The sequence below is a fragment of the Haliaeetus leucocephalus genome, unplaced genomic scaffold, assembly GCF_000737465.1.
Source record: "Haliaeetus leucocephalus isolate CR32 unplaced genomic scaffold, Haliaeetus_leucocephalus-4.0 Scaffold140, whole genome shotgun sequence".
Taxonomy (NCBI): Eukaryota; Metazoa; Chordata; class Aves; order Accipitriformes; family Accipitridae; genus Haliaeetus; species Haliaeetus leucocephalus.
The window spans coordinates 13,909,447-13,928,706 of NW_010972576.1; the positions used below are offsets into that span (position 1 = coordinate 13,909,447).

General features: G+C 40.7%; 1 protein-coding gene across 1 annotated transcript in view; it reads left to right on the forward strand.

Moving 5' to 3' along the window:
- ARHGEF38 (Rho guanine nucleotide exchange factor (GEF) 38) overlaps positions 1-12,240 on the forward strand; it is a 38,235-nt gene extending 25,995 nt beyond the window's left edge. The window contains exons 6-14 of the mRNA XM_010586221.1: positions 996-1,195; positions 1,712-1,845; positions 3,531-3,635; positions 4,811-4,933; positions 7,373-7,693; positions 9,325-9,465; positions 10,642-10,840; positions 11,018-11,277; positions 12,055-12,240. Coding sequence (XP_010584523.1) covers positions 996-1,195; positions 1,712-1,845; positions 3,531-3,635; positions 4,811-4,933; positions 7,373-7,693; positions 9,325-9,465; positions 10,642-10,840; positions 11,018-11,277; positions 12,055-12,240 — 1,669 coding nt within the window. The remainder of the gene's footprint in view (positions 1-995; positions 1,196-1,711; positions 1,846-3,530; positions 3,636-4,810; positions 4,934-7,372; positions 7,694-9,324; positions 9,466-10,641; positions 10,841-11,017; positions 11,278-12,054) is intronic.
- Positions 12,241-19,260: the final 7,020 nt, after the last annotated feature.

Sequence of the window (19,260 nt, forward strand, 5' to 3'; positions counted from 1 at the left end):
GCATTTCTCCGGAGTGGGGCTGGAGCATGAATTCAGCTGGCTGCTAACTCCCTTGCGTGGGGGCCAGAGAGCTCGGTTGGGTGGCCTCGATGGCCTGAGCCGCTCACGTGCCGGGGGAAGCTGCTCTCTGCCCCTGCCGAGCCGGCAGGGATTGAGCCTGGAGCTGCAGGACATCCCTGTGCCGGTGCTGGAAGCTGTGACTTTCCTACCCTTGTCCTTCTGACACCCTAGGCAGCTGCCTGCTTTGCCTTTGTGTAAAGTGACTTCCAGCAGCTTGGATCAAGCCTGGGTGAAGATCCTGTATGTTCAACGTTTCCAGGGGCCAGATCTGGTACCCTTCGGAAGCTCAGGCATCATTAGAAATAACCTCCTGGCCGCCAGCAAAGGAAAAACGCAGGCAGAAGACAGTAAAGCTTGAGAGTCAGTGTGGCGAGTTGAGAGATGTTGTGAGAAGGGATGCAGCGGTGAACGGGCATCCCAGTTCTGTGCAGAAGGGAGATGTTGCCATTTGAAGCCTGAGGGGCTGGAGCAGGATGTAGTAGCCCCGCTCACAGGCGCTTCTCAAACTTCCTGTTATTTGTTCTTCCACCTACATCTCCCTTCCTGGGTGTCGTGGTGTGTAAGTTGTACCACACGCACCCTCAGACTGAGTGGGACGGTTTCAGAGGTAATATCTAAGCAATAGCCTGGAAGGGCACTGAAAATACAGAAAACTCAGACCTGGGGTGTGTTTCTCACTGAGGGGGCGAGAGGAGGGTTTCGTTTACAACGGCCCCCGTTCCCTGACAGATGTATCTTATTTTTTGACTTAAGTGGTAATTGCACTTCTATGACTCAGTGCAAAGCACTGCTCTGGTTTTGATACTTTCTGTAGTTGAAAGCTCAACTAAAGGATATAAAAGGCAGCAGCTTCAATGACTAGACAGAAATAATACAAAGTTTTTGTCTTCAAGGAGTTTCTCCTTATGTGACAAATTTTTTTGTGTAAATTATAGAGGAAAGCCGAATCTAATGGATATGGGATCCCTGATGATCAAACCAGTGCAACGGGTGATGAAATATCCCTTGTTACTCTGTGAACTCTTGAATTCAACTCCTGCTTCTCACCCTGACCACAAGGCGCTACAAGACGCCCTTTTTGCTATGAAAAACATTAATGTGAACATCAATGAACTTAAAAGGAGGAAAGATTTAGGTAAGAAAAAGGCGCAGTATGTTCTTCTGCCTTCATAGGTTTGGGCTGGCAATTACAAGAGAGGTTTCAACTCCAGTCATATCACTACAACAGTTTTGACTGGTGCTACCCAAGTTGTGTAATATGCTGGGTTTCAAGAAGGTAACAGATGCCTTAATGTCACTTGTCCTCAGCCAGCTCTGTTATCTGACTGGTAACGCCAGAAATATGAAAACGATGAAAGAATTCATGTTATATCTGTGTTCATTGTCCATAATGCAGTTGCAAACACAGATAATAATTAAGATGCCATAATAGGAGTATTTCTTATAGACTTGCCATGTTGAAGCCCTAACTTCACTATTCCCAAGGCTTGCATTGATAACAGGTTTTTCATCATCTCAAGCATTTTCACACAAGATTACAACAAGTGACATCAAAATGTCTGCTCTCAAATGGTTTCATATTTGTGTGCCCACCCCTGTGAAAAGCCCTGCGAATACAGATTATTTGTGTTATGAAATTCTCTGTCTGCAGTGCTGAAGTATAAGAGGAATGACGATGACGAAACCCTTAAAGAAAAGTTTTCCCGACTGAATATCCACTCCATTAGCAAGAAATCCAAGAGGGTCACCAGCCACCTGAAAATACTGACGGGGGGAGAACCACAGGTACTTACTGATCCAACTGCAGATTTGCATTGACAGCTTCAGTTCTGCTTTTGCACTGGACATTTTTTAGAACATGTTGGAGATGGAGTTTGTGTTGTTGCTTTTTTTCTGCGTCATTTATAAAGTCATTTTCTGACTGTCACAGAAGACAGGAAAGATATTTGTGATTGAAATAGAAAATAACGTAATGTGTTCTCCACCTTTTCCTTTTTTATCTAAGAGTTTCTCGAACTTCTAATCTTCAGCAGAGCGGAAGCGACTGGTAGTTTTGTGAAACTCAGCCTGAGATCAGCGTTTTGTGGATAGACTGGCAATAGTTATTGTCGGTGCTGAGAACGTGTTCAGGCCATCTTGCTCCGCATCATAATGTTCAGGTTCAGAACCCACCAAGGAAGATGAGCAATACTTCTGATTAGGAAAGGCCACGGGGTTTGCCTCTACATGTGTAAGGCCCTGGCACTGTCAAAACTACTAGAAGCAAAGAACCCCGTGATAAGTCAGATGGGTGTTGGGTGGCCAAAAATCAAACACTCCTTGATAATTTCGAGGTTGTAATTCAAAACCTATCAGGATAAACATTTTCAGGAAAGCTTAAATCTAAATCTCAAAGCAAATCAATTACAGCTGACCTTGAAAATGATATCCAGTGCACTTCACTGCATGAGATGGCTGATTATATAAGGTCACTTGCATTTCTAGATGTGACTTTACAAGGTACGTGCCGTTTTTTCCTGTTTTTTTTTTTATCAGTGGTTTCCCTCTTTCTCTGATGCAAACTAAATACCCACATTTATTTTTTTCTGTTCATTTATTTGTACAGTGGAAATTTTTGTATTCAGAATGGGATACCAGCAAGGCTATAAAATCAGAGAAAACCAGGGAATTAAATTTGATTAAGAGGAGATGTGGAGTTTGTTGGGTTTTTTTCTTTAGAAGCTTCTGGTTTATAGGTTTTTTTGTTTATTTTTTAATTAAGCTTAAAACATTTGAGAATCATTTTACAATCAGGATACATCTGTTAAAGATTCGTCCCTCTCTCCTGCTTAATTAGACTAAGAAAGTTCCCAATTCACATCTCTAAAACACTCTGTGACCCTTACAGCAAGACCACTGAAAACGAGACTTGAGATTTCTCAAATTCCTCAAATAAAAAGTAGGCAGAAATAAACCTATTTTCGGGTTTTTTTCAGCTAGCATAAAAAATTAGTACAAGCCTGTTTCCAGCTGCTGAGGTTTCCTAGCTGAAGAGCTGGCATTGCTCTAGAGGTAACAGCTCCACCTACAGCCTGCCTGGGGGAAACCTCCCCATCACCCACAAATAAGCACCCAGGGAAGTAATGCCGTGACATAAAAATATCTTACAGTTTTCACCACTGTTTCCTCAAATGGAGCAAAAATATACAGAAAAATGAAGAGTTTTGTTGGCACACGTAGGTGTGCTTCTAATAAAGCAACTCCCTGCTTCCACAAGGATTAAAAATTAAATTCTCTGTCATGTTGCCCCATGCCTTTGATTTTTCTTGGATTGAAACGGGAGCTTGGGAGAATTAGGGGCCGATCTGTTCTGCTTTCAAAGGGAGGAGTTCAGGGAAGGTTTGGGATTTTTCCAGCAGCTCTCTGGATGTTTCTTTCATTAGCCAGGCTCTTTTGGGCTGCCAAAATAACAGTGCAAACATCTATTATAGGTGAAAGATCAAACTTTTAATAAGGAAGAAAAGTTGTTTCGAAGTTTAGAGAAGACTGTGAAATTGTGTGTGAAGAACATTTCACTCTCCTCACAACATCTACAGGTGGGTACAGGCCTTTTTGAAATCTGTGTCCACAAACCATGTTCATAGCCAGTTTAACACACATTTCTGCCACTGGTTAGGCAACACCAAATTATTTATAAGCAGGCCTGCCTACATGACAGTATTAAATAAATGAGCTGTGCTGCTGCTGCATTACTGATCCCACGGCAAAGAAATTTTGAAGCCCACACTTAAGCATTTTTCCCCTTACACAAGCAGGCTCTATGGAGACCCATGGGTGCAGTGCAGAAAAGAAGGTGCTGTCTGATGGCACAGTATGACTTGCAATCACTGTGTGAAGCCGTCATATGGGTCATGCACATCTGCTGCAGTGGAGCACCGACTGCTTCTCATGAAAAATGGAAGAACTGAGTTGCAGCCACATGAATTAAGATGTCCTAAAATACATATTTTGGATGTGAGGACTCCTTCCTTTATCCTGTTGCTAGGTTGTGTTGAGGGCTAGCATTAGATGTACGGAGTGCTCAAGTGCTGTGAGCGTCTTTGCTTTAATTCTCCTCTCCCAAGACGTGGGTTGGCTTGTAAATTGTCAACTTTTCCCTCTCATGGAAAGCTTGCCAACTTTGTAGATGGCATGAGGCCCTTCAAAGTGTAAGTGTGCCCAACCTGGACATGAAGGTTGTCTGAGAGGTAGGTAAGATCAATAGCCAGCTGGCCAGAGCTTATCGCAAACGCACCTGGTTTGGTTCAGCAAACGGGAAGGCCAGTGAGCTCAGCCGACAAGGGTTGTTGCCTGGAATGGTGTTGACAGTTCCTTATCCAAACAGATGCACACTTCGTTAGGATTAAAATTCAGAGTAAGTGAAATACACCACTGTAGTCCTACTTAGTCCTCCAAAAGAGGCCTTCGAGGCTGCGTGGGTCTTGAGGTGGCTTCTTGCTGAGGAGTAGCTAACTTCCAGTGAGACATTCATTAGGTTTTTTTGGCTGAACATTAACAACTTGATTCTTAAATAGTTTACACTGAAAATAGACAAAACACAGGAAAATATTATCACAGTAAACAATCCCACAATGGCTGGAAACTGCACAGGTGTCAGAGATGGAAAATATTTCTGATTTCATCAGTATTATTGCAGCATCTGCATGAGTGAATGCAGTATATTAAAACAGATTGTAATACAGTTTCATCTTCCCACCATCTTCTCATTTAGGATTCTATACATCTGGCTACACAGAATATAATCGGGCTTCAGGAAATCTTGCAAGACAAAGATGATGGAGTCAACAACTGTTTGAAGAAACAGAACAACACTGCAAATCTCTGTGAAGACCTTGTAAGTTTATGCAATGTTCAGTGTTACACAGCTATCTGTATGTGTGAGAAAACAGGCGTATGTGAGGAAGACTAGGACAGAAAAGAGCAAAAAAACTTAAGAATCTGTTGGGAAAGATGAGAGGGTTTTTTGGTTGAGTTTCTGCAGGCAATAGGATAAAATTCAGTGTAAGTGCACTATGTTTTCCCTAGAAGAGCTAAAGAAAACTTATCAAGCTTAATTCCTGGGTTTAAACCAGAATCTTTGTGCTAAATTTGCATGTTTCACCTGAGCTTCAGACAAGAGCAGCAGATCTTTGCTCTACTACTTTTGTTACCAACACTTGCAGTTTTAGAGTGACTTTTGTGATCTTTGTTGTGATCGTCAACTATTAGCTCCTGGAATCATAGATCTGTGAAAATCTCAGCTTTATTACCTTTTCAAGTAAGTTACTGTCCTTCATATAGGGAAACCAAGAAAAATCTGAATATAGCCCATAGGAATTAAAAAACAATTAAAAAAAAAAAAGATAATAGTTTTTCAACTAGTCTCTTGCTTTCAGGGTCCAAATGAACTCTAATGCCTGGCTCTACTAAGATAGACTTAAAATGTCTCTTCAAAATGGGACAGACTGCTTCTTCAAATGGCTGCTCAAGCTGGAAAAATTCAGAGATGGAGGTTTTCTTATACTTTCCTAGGTCTGTGCTGACTAAAATATAGCCATTCAATCCTTTCCAAAACACTGAAAACAGAGTTTGCCAAGAAACAGAAGGATCTTTGACAGACCACATCCTCCCAGATAATGACAGGGAAGTAAGATGTTGTATTTCCTTTCCTTTGAAGTTCCTGCATTTGAAAAAAAAATCTCAAAAATTAATCTCCGTAATCAGAAAGATATTTTCAATGTCTTTACAATGAATGAGTGCATAAAGTACAGAAGAGTACCCCTCTATCATTGCAGTGGTGAGTGTGTCCAGCATGGAAGATGGCCCCATATTCAGAAACATCAAAGAAAAGCAGAAACAATTCCACAATAGATGAAACAGGAAAATTTTTTTCAGAAAAAAATTTGTAACTCCTATTGGCTTCTGACCGAGCTGTTCTGAAGGTCTATGTAATTAAAAAAAAAAAAAAATCATGTTTGTTTTAACTGTGGACATTGTTATTAACCATGTAAATTTCTGCTTATTATCTATTTATTTCTATGTCTTGGATTTACAAGATTGCAAGGATTCTCTATTGTATGTATAATTTTTTTTTTAAAATCTTTTTTCCTGACATTGCACAATGAGTAGATGTTCTCACTGAACAACCCATAGTTTTGTCACATGTTTTCCTGAAAGGGTATTATCAATGGAGATCTCAGCAATAGGCTCAGATTAATTTTTTTTTTCCTTTGTGCATTTGTCAGTAACGAATACCTTCCTCTCTCATTATTTTTTATGGAAAATTTTAGGGCAGAAGTCCACAACAGCCTTTTCTCTTCCAGAAATAAGGTCCAGCAGTTTGGAAAAATTGTTTTCTTAATGCGTCAAAAATTAGTTCACTAAACACAGCCCAGTTTTTCACGTGGAAATAAAGTAGAAACTATCTACCCTGTGTACATCATCTTGGCCTTGAGAGAGCAATTCTGGTGCTAAAAAGGATCTGTCCTCAACTATGGTGTGTTATGGAGGGTAGAGGGACAGCTGCTCTTTTATTCTCACACTCAACCCAACAACTTAATTCACATAGAACGTCCAAGAGCTTTAATATGATGATGAGTTTCACTCACTACAAGCCTGTGCTGTATTTGAACGAGTGACTTACAAAAATAAATTTTATTTCATGCAATATTAATCCCTTGAGACAATTAGAGACTAATGGAAAAGTCTGAGAAAGACTTTGGTTTTTTACCAGGTGTCTAATTTTGTTGATTACTAGAGATAAAACCAACAAGCATAACATAATTTAATCAAATCAAGTGATTGTTTGTGTTTGCTTAAACAGGAATTGAGTTACAGCTGTTTCCAGGGGGAAAAAAAAAAAAAAAAAGCAAGCAAGCAAGCTTTGATAGCATTCAAGACTGCAAGATTGCCATTTAACAAGACCTCATTGCCTCTAGACTGTATATTAGCACAGGCCTTCCGATTACGGAAATCCCAGTTTTGTTGGACCACTTGACCCATCCTTGCTCAGTTTTTCCTCAGTGGTAACACACTAAGGGCAGTACCGCGGGCTCCAAGGGACCCTTGCCTTTGCCAGACACTTGAAACTGCAAAACTGTTACTTCTCCTTTGCAATGTTATGAAGGAGATTCTAACTCATGCTAGACCCCGCTTGAAGCTGCCTCTGAAGGCAATGCTTTGTGAAGAGTAATTAACAGATTGCTTGATAGGCTGCCATCAGGCTTAACCTGTTACTGGGTCTGAAGAACTGTATGAATAAAGTAGTAAGCAGGTCTGTTTTATACCTTTCCAGATGGCTCAGCTGGACAAGCTTGTTCTGGCTCCTCTCTCAGCACTACAAGCCTTGTTTTCGGGCCCACAGAAGCTCATCCAGAAGCGCTATGACAAGTTGTTGGACTACAACAGCTACCTTCAGAAGTCAACGGGAGAAGAGCTGGACCTAGCAAAGAAAGACTATGAGGCTTTAAACGCACAGTTAGTGGAAGAACTTCAGGTATTCAACAGAGCAGCCAAAAAGATTGTGTTGAACTGCCTGCATTGCTTCATCACCCTCCTCAGGAATATTATGTCTGCAGCACTTCAATCAAATTCTGCTGTGGTGGTGCCTGTTCCGGTAAGTACATTAGAAACAGGTGTAGCTCTGCCTTTATTTGTCTTTTTTCTTTCTGTATGATTTGGCTAGAGTTATGCAGGACACATACCTACAAGGTACACTGATTTTGTTTGCTCTGCTAAGCACAGTCAGGTTTAGGGTTGGTTTTTTCCTTGCAACCTCAGCAAAGCTTAAGTTCTGAGCTTAAGTTTTGTCAGGCCTGGACTTTTCAATCGAGAATGATCCTAATGCAGGTGTTCCAGCTGCTACAGTGATAGTAATGGCAAGAACATTACGCTCAGGCAAAAAGGAGGCAGCTGGTAGCGTTTTAGTCTTTGTTTCTTAGTGTCTGCCCCGACTAGCCCAGAAAACACAGCAAGAGAAATTGCAAGAAAGTGCATGAAGACTCCCATTGCTGCTAGACCTGCAGAGTCACAGATGACTGCAGGAGAGAAGCAGGTTAGGAGATTTGATGAAATAATTTCTGTGAAAAGCAAGTTGCTTTTAAAGCCAAATATGCTGCAGAAGCTCCTGCAGGCATGTCTATGCAGTAAGGAATAGCTTTGTCTATGTTGGCATTTTTAGAAAGTTCAAATCATTTCACTTACGTAGCCAAAAGTACCAAAGACACCTGTCTGACCTACACAGAAGGGCATCAGTTCCTCCATCCCAATCTACTCTTTTTGGGCACTGTGATTATTACCTGAAGATCAAAATTGAGAAATTATTCTCAGTTTGTGTGAAAATCCTACATTTTTGTTTTAGTTTTGCTGTACTTTTGCCTAGAGGACTTGAATCCCCCGAGAAACACAGCTGCAACAATGCCCTCCACACATCCAAATCCCCTCTTCTGAACCCGAGCAAGACTTAAGATAGGAAAAACATTGTAGTGAGGCAATTCTGGAGTATACCTTTCCATCAAGGCTTGAACACAGCACTTCATAGTCAGGGGAAGCTGAAAAATTAAGAAAGCAAGGTCAGGATCAAAACATAGAGCTGCGCTGTTTAATGGGAAAATGAAGGCTTTTCCTGCATGAAGAAACTGCATCCCTGTAATTTGACCATTTCATGTTTTGAAAGCTGTTGCATCGAGCGTTTTTCCTGTGAGGCTCTGCCTACAAAATTGCCGCCTTTTTCTTTTTTCTGTTTACATCAGCAAACACATTTGGGGTCAGGCACAGACCAAAAGCACTTATCCAGTGCCACAGACAGACTTCAGCTTGCCCAACAATTTTTAATCTGGTGGCAGCACCCAGTTGCACAAACACACAGCTGTAGGGTAAACTACTCCAAGCCTTACAGCACATTGGCCACTCTGATAGCTGCTGAGATGCACGTTTGCATCGGAAAGCAGGGGGCTCAGTAGCTTAAGTACAAGGCTGTTCATTTTCATCATTGTTTAGAATATTTTTAATGATTTAACTTAGATTAGTATGTCTCTTAAATCTAATAGCAATTATTAGAAACTTTCATTAAGCAATGACCTTTGTTTTCTCTCCAGCTCGTATTTAGCACACTATGGGCTCTGCAGAAAACAGCAGTAACTTGTCAGATTTCCTGACTCCTAGCATTCAGCCCATTAAACTAAATCTGCACTCTCAAATCTCCTTACCATTTTGTTCATGAGAACTAACCCACCTTTGTGTTTGCAGCTGTCTTCCTCAAGCATCTGTGAAGTGCAGAATCAGTTGATGGAGGAGGTTCACAAGCTGAATTTTGTAAAAGAAAACAGCAGTGCAACCTTTATTGAGAGAAAATTGAGCTTAGAAAAAAAGAAACCTGTCCCTTCTCCGGTGAGTACCATACACCCAAACTGCGTATGAAGCATCCTCTTTTGATAGCTTTTGAAACAAATCCATTTTTATGCCTCCTAGAGCTTTGGGCTTGGTCTCTTCACTGGGACTCTGAATAAGATTGTTGGAATGAAGCTGTTCCATTGACCAGTAACTTCTGAAGATTTTTCACTCTGTTTTCATGTTATTATCTTGAAAATCTGCTTGAAATTATCTCTGATTACCCTTAGGTCCTTAAGCACGTGTTAAGTCTAAGGTTGTATATGTAAATTTTGATTACTTCTTTTGTTAAATACTCTTCCAGTGCATCTTAGTCTTCTAATTCAGAACTTTTTTTTTTCCTCATCTTCAACTGTGGTTATGCGTACTGGCATTTACACACATACACACACACATACAACCCCACAGCAGTTTCAGAAAATCTACCAGGAAATCTGTGTCCACCTGGTTCCCAATCTTATCAGACATTTCTAGAGCTTTAAGGAGTCTAGTTTACAGTAAAATAAAAACTTGAGCACAGATGTACAGGAGAAGCTGAGGAAGCTGTAGGATTCCTTTTAATATCAGTAAGGCATACATGCTCTTGCTTCTGTGGTATGTTAAGATCACACTAAGGTACAGCATCTCCCTGCCTGCCCTCTAACCAAACTCTGAGTGAATATGCTTCCAGCAGTTAATAACACCTTGCCCTTATTTAGCGAGGTAATTTCACACAAAAAGCAGGCCATTTGGGTACCACTGATTTTTTTGCCTAATGCCTTGTCATGCAAGTTGTTATGCAAGCACACCTCAGCCAATTTTTGGATTATGCCTTTTTTGTGATATTACATAGGAATTCAAAGATCATTGCTACGGAAAAACAATTAAACAAGTGACAGTTCATGTATAAAATGCTGTCTCTTTGAGAGCAGAGGATGGACTAAGAGATCTTTAATTAGTGAAATTCCTACATTTCTTTAAAATCTGACCTTTATTGCTCATCTATTAATATACCAGTTGGACAGGTCCTTGCTGCATATGCAAAGGAGATTTGGTTACCTACAGCTGTGTAAGTAACTCCTTGATCTGTGTGTAAAAATGTAGGGCCATGCAGCATACACTGGGTTTTACGTGTCCATGTTGCTCTAGAAATGGCCTCAGCATTATTCCCAGTGAATAATTTTTTTTGCTTTTCAGCTCGAATCCCCACGTCAAACAGAAGGCCACAGGTCCAAGCTGTTGTCTACGTACAGCATAGAATTGCTATACCAAGCTAAGCGCAAGTGCAATGCCACACAGGAATTTGATATTGATTTACATGAAGGAGAACTGGTGGCTGTTGTGGAGCAAAAGGACCCCTTCGGAAGTACGAGCAGATGGCTTGTTGATGCAGGAAGTAAGTTCTCTGCACAAACATCCCAATAACAGCTTCCCTTTGGGATATTGATTTCTTTTCATTCTGGCCCCATCTGTTTGCCTCTGTCGTACTGACAGCTGCATAAAATGGTTGGGTTTGAAATGGTTTTAGCAGTATTTCGCTGTTTATGTTCCCTCTTTTTATTCTGGTGTCTAGTCCTTAAAGGGTATGTGTATTCCTCCTTCCTGAGGCCTTACAATCCAGCCAAAGCACAGAAGGACGTAGCAGAAAACGGCTTTGGTGATGATGATTTTGATAATATCAGCCTCTTTGTCTCTTCACGGCCCTCTACTGACAGCAGCACAAGAAGTCTGGGGCACAAGAAGAGTGACAGCAGCTCATCTCTTCACTTCTGTGAAAATCCCACAGTTAATGGCACAGTGACTGATGCTTTTCAGGATATGGATGATCAGCATGTAAGTGTGATACGTGCTGTGCTTGTCTTCTTGTTGTTCCTATTACAAATCTAGAATTATACTGCTTATAATTTAAATAGTTTCCTTTTACACCAGAAAAGACTGGCACTAATCTGTCAGTATGACATGGGAATTTGTTATCTTCTGTTCTTTGCCATTCTTAAATAGCTACAAGGTAGGAAAAGATAATCAGTTAAATTGTGAATCGCAGTCCTGTCTCGCAGAAAACACACCATTGCATTACCCCACTCCATGTACAATGCCTCAAGGTTCTCCTATGGAGCAGAAACCTGCAAAATAGCTCAGTTTGGGGGATTTTTCAATTTACCGTTGACAAGAAGGCTGTGGCAACACTGATCAGCAAGGCACAGAATTAACCCACGTGCCACATTTGAGTACAGGAGCTTTAGGAAAGGTGATCCTCCGTGAGGAAACCTTGCTGGAAAATTTTCCGTCCAGTCCAAGGCCGCTTGGTGCGACAGAAACAAGCACTTGGTGTGAGCTGAAAACCTTACTAGTGTAGTAGCATGATGAGGTCTTGGAGCTTGGTTTGTTCTTCCCCATGCAGAATTCCCCAGATCCTTCAATTCTACTTTTTATTTTGGCCATCTTCATTGTAGTCTGTCTAACAATTGCAGACCATGTAGTTGCATACTGGTTCGTATATATTATCATACATGTTCTGTATACAGAATTTGTACTAATGCACAGTGACAGGGTAAGATGTGGCTACATTTCTGAATTCAGATTTTGGTTTTTGTGGCTTTCCTTTTTTAGACCTTTTATGCTGTTTACGCATTTCAAGCAAGAAATGATCAGGAACTCAGTCTTCAGGAGTACCAGAAGGTTAGGATACTTCGGTTTTCTGACCTGAGTGGCAATAAAGAATGGTGGCTAGCAGAAGCAAAAGGTCAGAAAGGATATGTACCATCTAATTATCTCGGGAAGATGACATACGCTTAGGAACAGAAAGGCCCATTGAGCCAGTTTCTCTGAAGTAGACAGAATAATCATCTATTACGGCTTGCAGCAAGCAAGGCAAACTCACAAGTGATTGACAGAAGCCATGGTATCTGGCACAGCACACAGATGATATTGAGAACCTCAATCCTCCAAAAGCCATCACCTTGTCAAGACCTGAGGGAGGAAACATTTAACAGGAAGACTGATTCTGATTAACATCCTGAAGAGCTTGCTTTTCTATTACCCCATAATTTTCTCTTTTGTCAAAGCGTCCTACGTCAAAAGTCAACCTACAAGTACAAATCACAGCTAAAATTATGTTTTTCTTCCATGGTATTTAGCAAATAATGTTCAAGATGAAGAGAATTAGCCTTGAAAAAGGACAAGTTCAATCTTCAGGGATGCTGTAGTTCAGGCTGAATTGTTCCTGAACTGCTATCTCAATGAACATAGACACATCTTAAAACTTGAGCTTTTTGGTTGTCTGTTTTTATCCTCAGCCACTTTTGTAATGAACCTTTTTTCTCAGTGGAGATTATTGGAATGGGAAAAGAAAAAGGGGGTTGTTTTTGTAGGAAATATTTCAAGTTCAAACATACCAAGTGTGGTGGTACCAGTGGCTGGTCCCAGGGAAGAAGGTATATTTAGTTAAATATGGAAATGGGGGGAGGGAAAGAGGGGGCACAAGAAACAGGTACTGTGAAATAAAGAAGTTATAATTTTCAGAGGAATTACACAACTACTTCATATGGTAAGAAACCATTTATAGCAATATGAAAGCGCCCCAGGTTTGAAATTCCATATATGTCTCCACACTAACTGCTTTAAAGTGCAAGATCTGTGTCGTGAAAAGAAACCTGTGTTATTAGACTTGGGAAATATAATAAGATTTTTAAAAAAAAAAAAAGGTCAAGCAGTGCCTTTCAATGAATATTTACTGCCTATCTGATTCCTTAGGTCAAATACAGGGATCATAATGTCTACTGAATAAGCTAGGACTCAAGATGCATCAAAACTTCTCTTCCAGAAAAAAAAAAAAAATCATAATTCTCAAAGCGTCTGATTTTAGATGGACCAGTGAAGAATGTATCGATGAGCTGATTCACTGTTTGCAGAATTCAGAGTCAAAAGCCCTGTATTTTGCTAAAGTATCTTCACAATGGTCGAGGCTATTTTAACAAGTTAAGATAGTTCACATAGTATCCTCGATGAGCATAGAAAACAAAAAATCCCAAGGAAGGATCTGAATGTCAAGTAGTGCTTCTTTAGGTTCACTAACTACAGCAATCCTTAGGTCAGGCTGGTGCCCTACACTTGAGCTAGACTGGATAGTGATATAACAACATCTCGTTGCTATTACCATTGATAACTGAGTGTTCATTGCAAGTTATTTCAATACAGCAATGCCTAGGTCCTCTAGTGAGAAGTGAGGACCTTCTTGTGGTAAGCATTGAGAAAAGGATACAAAAAAGGGACTATGCCTGCAGCACGTAGTGTAATCGAAGGTAAACTCCTGTCACATGTTTTCTGTATTACTGTAGAATTGCTTATTACTGACTGACCATTAAAATGACAACACTATTAAAATTAAGATGGGGGTGTTGCTGATCAAGGATATACAGAAATTGTTCTAAAGCTTTTCTGTAAGTTTCTACTTCTTATAGTTGCAGTGTGGGGTATGAAGTGTGAAGGTGAAATGATTCAAAACCCTTACCGAGATGTAATAGGAAATAACCTGTCAGCAAAGAAAGGATGAGAAAAATTAGGGCAGGCGATGCAAACAATAGTTTCTGCTACACTAATGAACCTAGTTTCATTTTCTTTAGTGTCCCAAATTTTCCTATTATTTTCCTAAAAAGGTAAAGAAAGTTCTCAGTCTTGCTCAGAAGATGAATGCAGTGGATCACAGAGTTGAGAACCTGAAGTTTGTGATGGATTAAATCATATGACAGAGAAACTTTTTGAGTTCTCTGAGATGGACATCCAGAAACTGGTATGTGAAACTCTGTATTCTACTGCAATCCAATGAGCAGTAATAATAGATAATGCATTGTTTTGCCTAACTGTACATCACCTCATGCACTTAAATCTTGCTGTTTCCATAGCAAACAAAAAAGGTTCTCATTCATTTTATTAATGGATGTAGCTGTTTTTACAGAAAACTTTGCCTTTAGTTAAATGAAGAAAATAAAGCTTTGGAGAAGGAGCATCAGCTTGGAAGAATGGACTGAAAGACTCTCCCCTACTAAGCTTGCACTGCTTTGGCTTTTGTATTTTAAGATTATGGGGAAGATGCACACAAGAAGCTTTTTGGTATGTCTTACAATTGGGAGTATTTTATTTGGAGATGATCTATACTTTGAAATAGTTGAAACAGTTTTAGAAATGACTGAGTCGTATGTATTAATAGGTTTAATACAGTCATGTAAGTACAGTGATGAAGTTTTGTATTTCAGACAGTGAAATTACTTAAGGGCAAGAGTCAGGAAAAAAAGATTTCTGAAGTCTTAGCTCTGAGAACTCAGCTTGAGTCATAGGGAGAGCTCTGATTTTGAGTGTTAGGTACATTCCCCATGAAAAATCAGGCTCTGTGAAGGTGTCTCAAAGCGTACTCAAATGCTGCTCTCCAAAATATTCACTAGGTATCCTGAAGTAACAAGGAATGAAGGATGAAATATACTGGAGCTGGCCACCTAAATTTCACTGAACTTCTGTGGGACTTGGGAACTCCTAGTAGGCCATATGAAATCCCAGTGTAGGGTTAGGACCCAGAATAGTTTTTATATTGTGGGATAATTTATATGGCTTCATTATGGCCTCGTAACTTGGGATCCAGAAAAAGTATGTTATAGGTACCCAGGTGGATTAGTTTACTTCATTTCAGAAATTCAAAGTTTTAGCTGTTATCATTTGATATTACAGATATATTGCAAAGTTTTATTTTTGTTTAAAACAGATGAATGAAAAACTAAAATTGCAAAAAATTAAAGAGACGCTCTTTGAATCTAAAGCCTTCCTACATTAAGGAGATTTACAGCAATTCATATTAGACTTGCTCAGACACATTTTTGTTAAGATAGTGCTTTAAATACTAGAAACTGAGCTATGTTAGGGCTCCAGAAATCCCTAAGAATATGCAATGTTTTTGCAGCTGTTTCCTTAATGTAGAGAAGGTTACAGTATTCTAAGACACTTACTAACGACGACACTTATTCTGATTTATTTTGATTGAAGCAGGGACAGGCTGCAGTTTAATGGACTGATCTTGCATTTATTCAGATGTTTTACTTACTTGAACCGTTGTGACAATAAGCATGTACAAGTACTTCCAAGATTGGGTCCACTCAAACTGAAGTGTTTCTCCATTCAGGGAATATTTTTAAGTGTTGCCATTGATAACCTGGAAGCCGGAAAATGTCCAAGCCAATGAACAGCACAGAGTCTCTGGCTCTGAGCTCTGGCACCTGTGTGCTTCACCATCTTCCCTCTGCTTGGACGTTGCTCGTGAACATTAAGGATTCATCTTTTCAATGCAAACACAGATTGAAGAATTATTCCTTCTGACTTTTCATCTTAGGAAGCTTCACTGAGTAATTACCTGCTTCAAATGCTAAAGTATACTTTTGCTGTCATTTAAAGATAGCTTGTAAAAATGCAGATATGTGAAGTGGACCTAACACCTGCAACAGGAAACACAGCCATGACAATCCTTGTGCCTGTGGATCTATTACTGACAATTCCTCTTACAATATTGTTTGTTCAGAAATGGTGAAAACAATCTTCTTTTAAATTATTGTAATAATAAAAAACTATTTTTGTAAAGATATGTTTCTTCTTTTTTTTAAACAAGACTTTTTCCAGAAGCAAAGAGCTTTTTATGCTATCCAAGATCTGCCTTCTGTTGTGAACTATAAAAAGCATCACTGCAAAATTAGCAGAGCAAATAGTTGCCTCAGATAAAATGCTGCATTTCTAGTACGCATCCTAGCTTACCTATCAGTATACTAGAACTCATCAAACACTATCAAAATACTGAGCAAGCTTCAAAATACACTTCAAGTTTCCAAATGTCAGCTTAGTTCTGTTCTCTTCTAGCTGCTCCCGAGGTCGTGACCTTTATTTACTGCTGTGTCCAGCCAGAGGTCTGTCATGGGTTGTAATAAGTAAAAACTTGTGTTACTAAAATAAGTTACAGAACTTTGTCTTAGATCTTTCCTCTTAGACCAGGTATCACCACAGCATGCCCTAGCCCGGCCAGAAGGAGCACTCATGGAACCAGAGTAATCTATTGTTTCACATTACTGAGGCTATCAGAATTTGGCCATCTATGAACAAACATCATATTAAAGTGGAAGTAAACTATTAACATACAAATTTATAAAATGGATAAGGAAAGTCAAGTAGCTATTTTTACAGTAAATCACAGAGCAATTTGCTTTGGGGAGAGAAAAATCACAGGACTATTTTCCAGTTATTTTTTCTAAATATGAGGTATGCTTCTCAAATTCAGAGAGGCCTTCCTTATTTCTGCCCTACACTAGATTCCTCAACCTGACGTGCAAATTCAGTCAAAAAATCCTGTAGAACAGACTCCTTTCCTGAAAATACAGTTGTTAATTCCATCCTAACTATAACTTCAAAGCAGAAAGCAACTGTTCCCTTCAATCTACTCTGTTTTTCAGCAGCGCCTATCTTACATATTCAAGCTAAACACTTGATTTAAAAGACCAGGTCTATGCTATAAATCCTTCCTGATATAATACTTCAAAGAATCACAATCCTAACTGACATTTTTATACCAACAGAAGGAGACTTTATATTTCATTTACGAAGCCAGGAAAGTTACAGTGGAAGAAAGTCTTTTGCTGATACAAATTGCAGCTCTATTGCAGATTTTGCTAATACAGTGATATTGGCAAGTCCAGCTACTCTCGGCCTTATTAGAGGGAAAAGACAGGCATGCATAAAAGGTATAGCATAAGTCATTTTATTCTAAATTAATAGGAGATAGATAACCTACAGGCAACCCATGCCAGAGTTATAGATGGAAAAACATCAGGATACACTTGAACTGGGTCTCAGAGGTATTTTACGTAGCACTAGCTACCACAATTTAAAAACAAAGATCCATTTTTTCTGTCTTTGTTCATCACATATGTGGTACCTAAAGTAATCTGCACAGTTTGGATGTGAACTCTCGCAAGCAAAACTATATGTATATTCAGAGGCAAGACAGAGGCAGCTAACATCTTGAACGTAGGAGCACTCCAGCCATTAAAAGAATCTATCTTCACACTCTATTTCATAGCATAGGCAACCTTCTTCTGATTAACATTTAGGAAGAAAATATTGTCTTCTGTTTGCTCATGGAAACTGCTTCAGTGTCTTTTCCTACTATACCACCATTAAAAACCTTCTGTGCTAGAGGAAAAAGGATGGGCTGATCGAAAAGCAATAGAAGTTCTGGATTCCTCCTCCTCATGCTGTTATTTTCAAATCCCTCTGGAAGCCACAGGCACTACAAAGACAAAGCCTTTCTTTTTTCCATCCACAGGAAATAATAGTTGAAAAAGTATGCAAATTCTCCAGGTAGCTAAGGCAATACTGAGTAAATGAAACTATTCCTTTGGATGTCTAAGGAACCTCAGCCTAAAGCTTAATTGTGGAGAAGGGAAAAGATGTAAAGCTGCATGTATCAGCTTTACACATACTTAAAATACAGGATGGCCAAGAAAGGCTGTAGCTTTCACCTAACCACAAAAGTCTGTGTGGTGGGTTAGCCTTGGCTGGAAACCAGGTGCCCACCAAAGCCACTCTATCACTCCCCTCCTCAGCTGGACACAGGGAGAAAATAAGATGGAAGGCTCATGGGTCGAGATAAGGACAGGGAGAGATCATTCACCAACTACCATCACAGGCAAAATAGACTCAACTTGGTATGGGTAATTTATTACAAATCAACCAGAGTAGGATGATGAGAAATAAAACCAAACCTTAAAACACCTTCCCCCCACCCTTCCCTTCTTCCCGGGCACAGCTTCACCCCCAAATTCTCTACCGCCTCCCCTCTAGCAGCGCAGGGCGATGGGGAATGGGGGTTGGGGTCAGTTCATCACACCTTGTCTCTGCTGCTCCTTCCTCTTCAGGGGGAGGACTCCTCACTCTTCCCCTGCTCCACCGCAGGGTCCCTCCCACAGGAGACAGTCCTCCACAAACTTTTCCAACGTGAGCCCTTCCCAAAGGCTACAGTTCTTCACAGACTGCTCCAGCGTGGGTCCCCCACAGGGTCACAAGTCCTGCCAGAAAACCTGCTCCAGAGTGGGCTCCTCTCTCCATGGGTCTGCAGGTCCTGCCAGGAGCCTGCTCCAGCACGGGCTTCCCATGGGGTCACAGCCTCCTTCAGGCATCCACCTGCTCCAGCGTGGGGTCCTCCCTGGGCTGCAGGTGGGTATCTGCCCCACCGTGGACCTCCCTGGACCGCAGGGGGACAGCCTGCCTCACCATGGTCTTCCCCACGGGCTGCAGGGGAATCTCCGCTCCGGCACCTGGAGCATCTCCTCCCCCTCCTTCTTCACTGACCTTGGTGTCTGCAGGGTTGTTTCTCTTACATGTTCTCACTCCTCTCTCCTCCAGCTGCCATTGTGCCTGCACAGCAACTTTTCCACCTTCTTAAATATGTTATCACAGAGGCGCTACCATCATCACCGATTGGCTCGGCCTTGGCCAGCAGTGGGTCTGACATGGAGCCAGCTGGCATTGGCTCTATGGGACATGTGGGAAGCTTCTAGCAGCTTCTCACAGAAGCCACCCCTGTAGCTTCCCTGCTCCTAAAACCTTGCCATGCAAACCCAATACAGTCTGAGACGTTTTCACATTTAGAGATGCTCCCCTCATCACAGAAGGAATGGAGAGAGGATTGCTGAGTGCTGGTCACAGACAGCAAGATTCAAGATCTTTTTCCAGTGCTCATCCTGAGCCAGTTCTTGAGAGCTGAACAAAACCCAGAGCGGCCGGGACGAA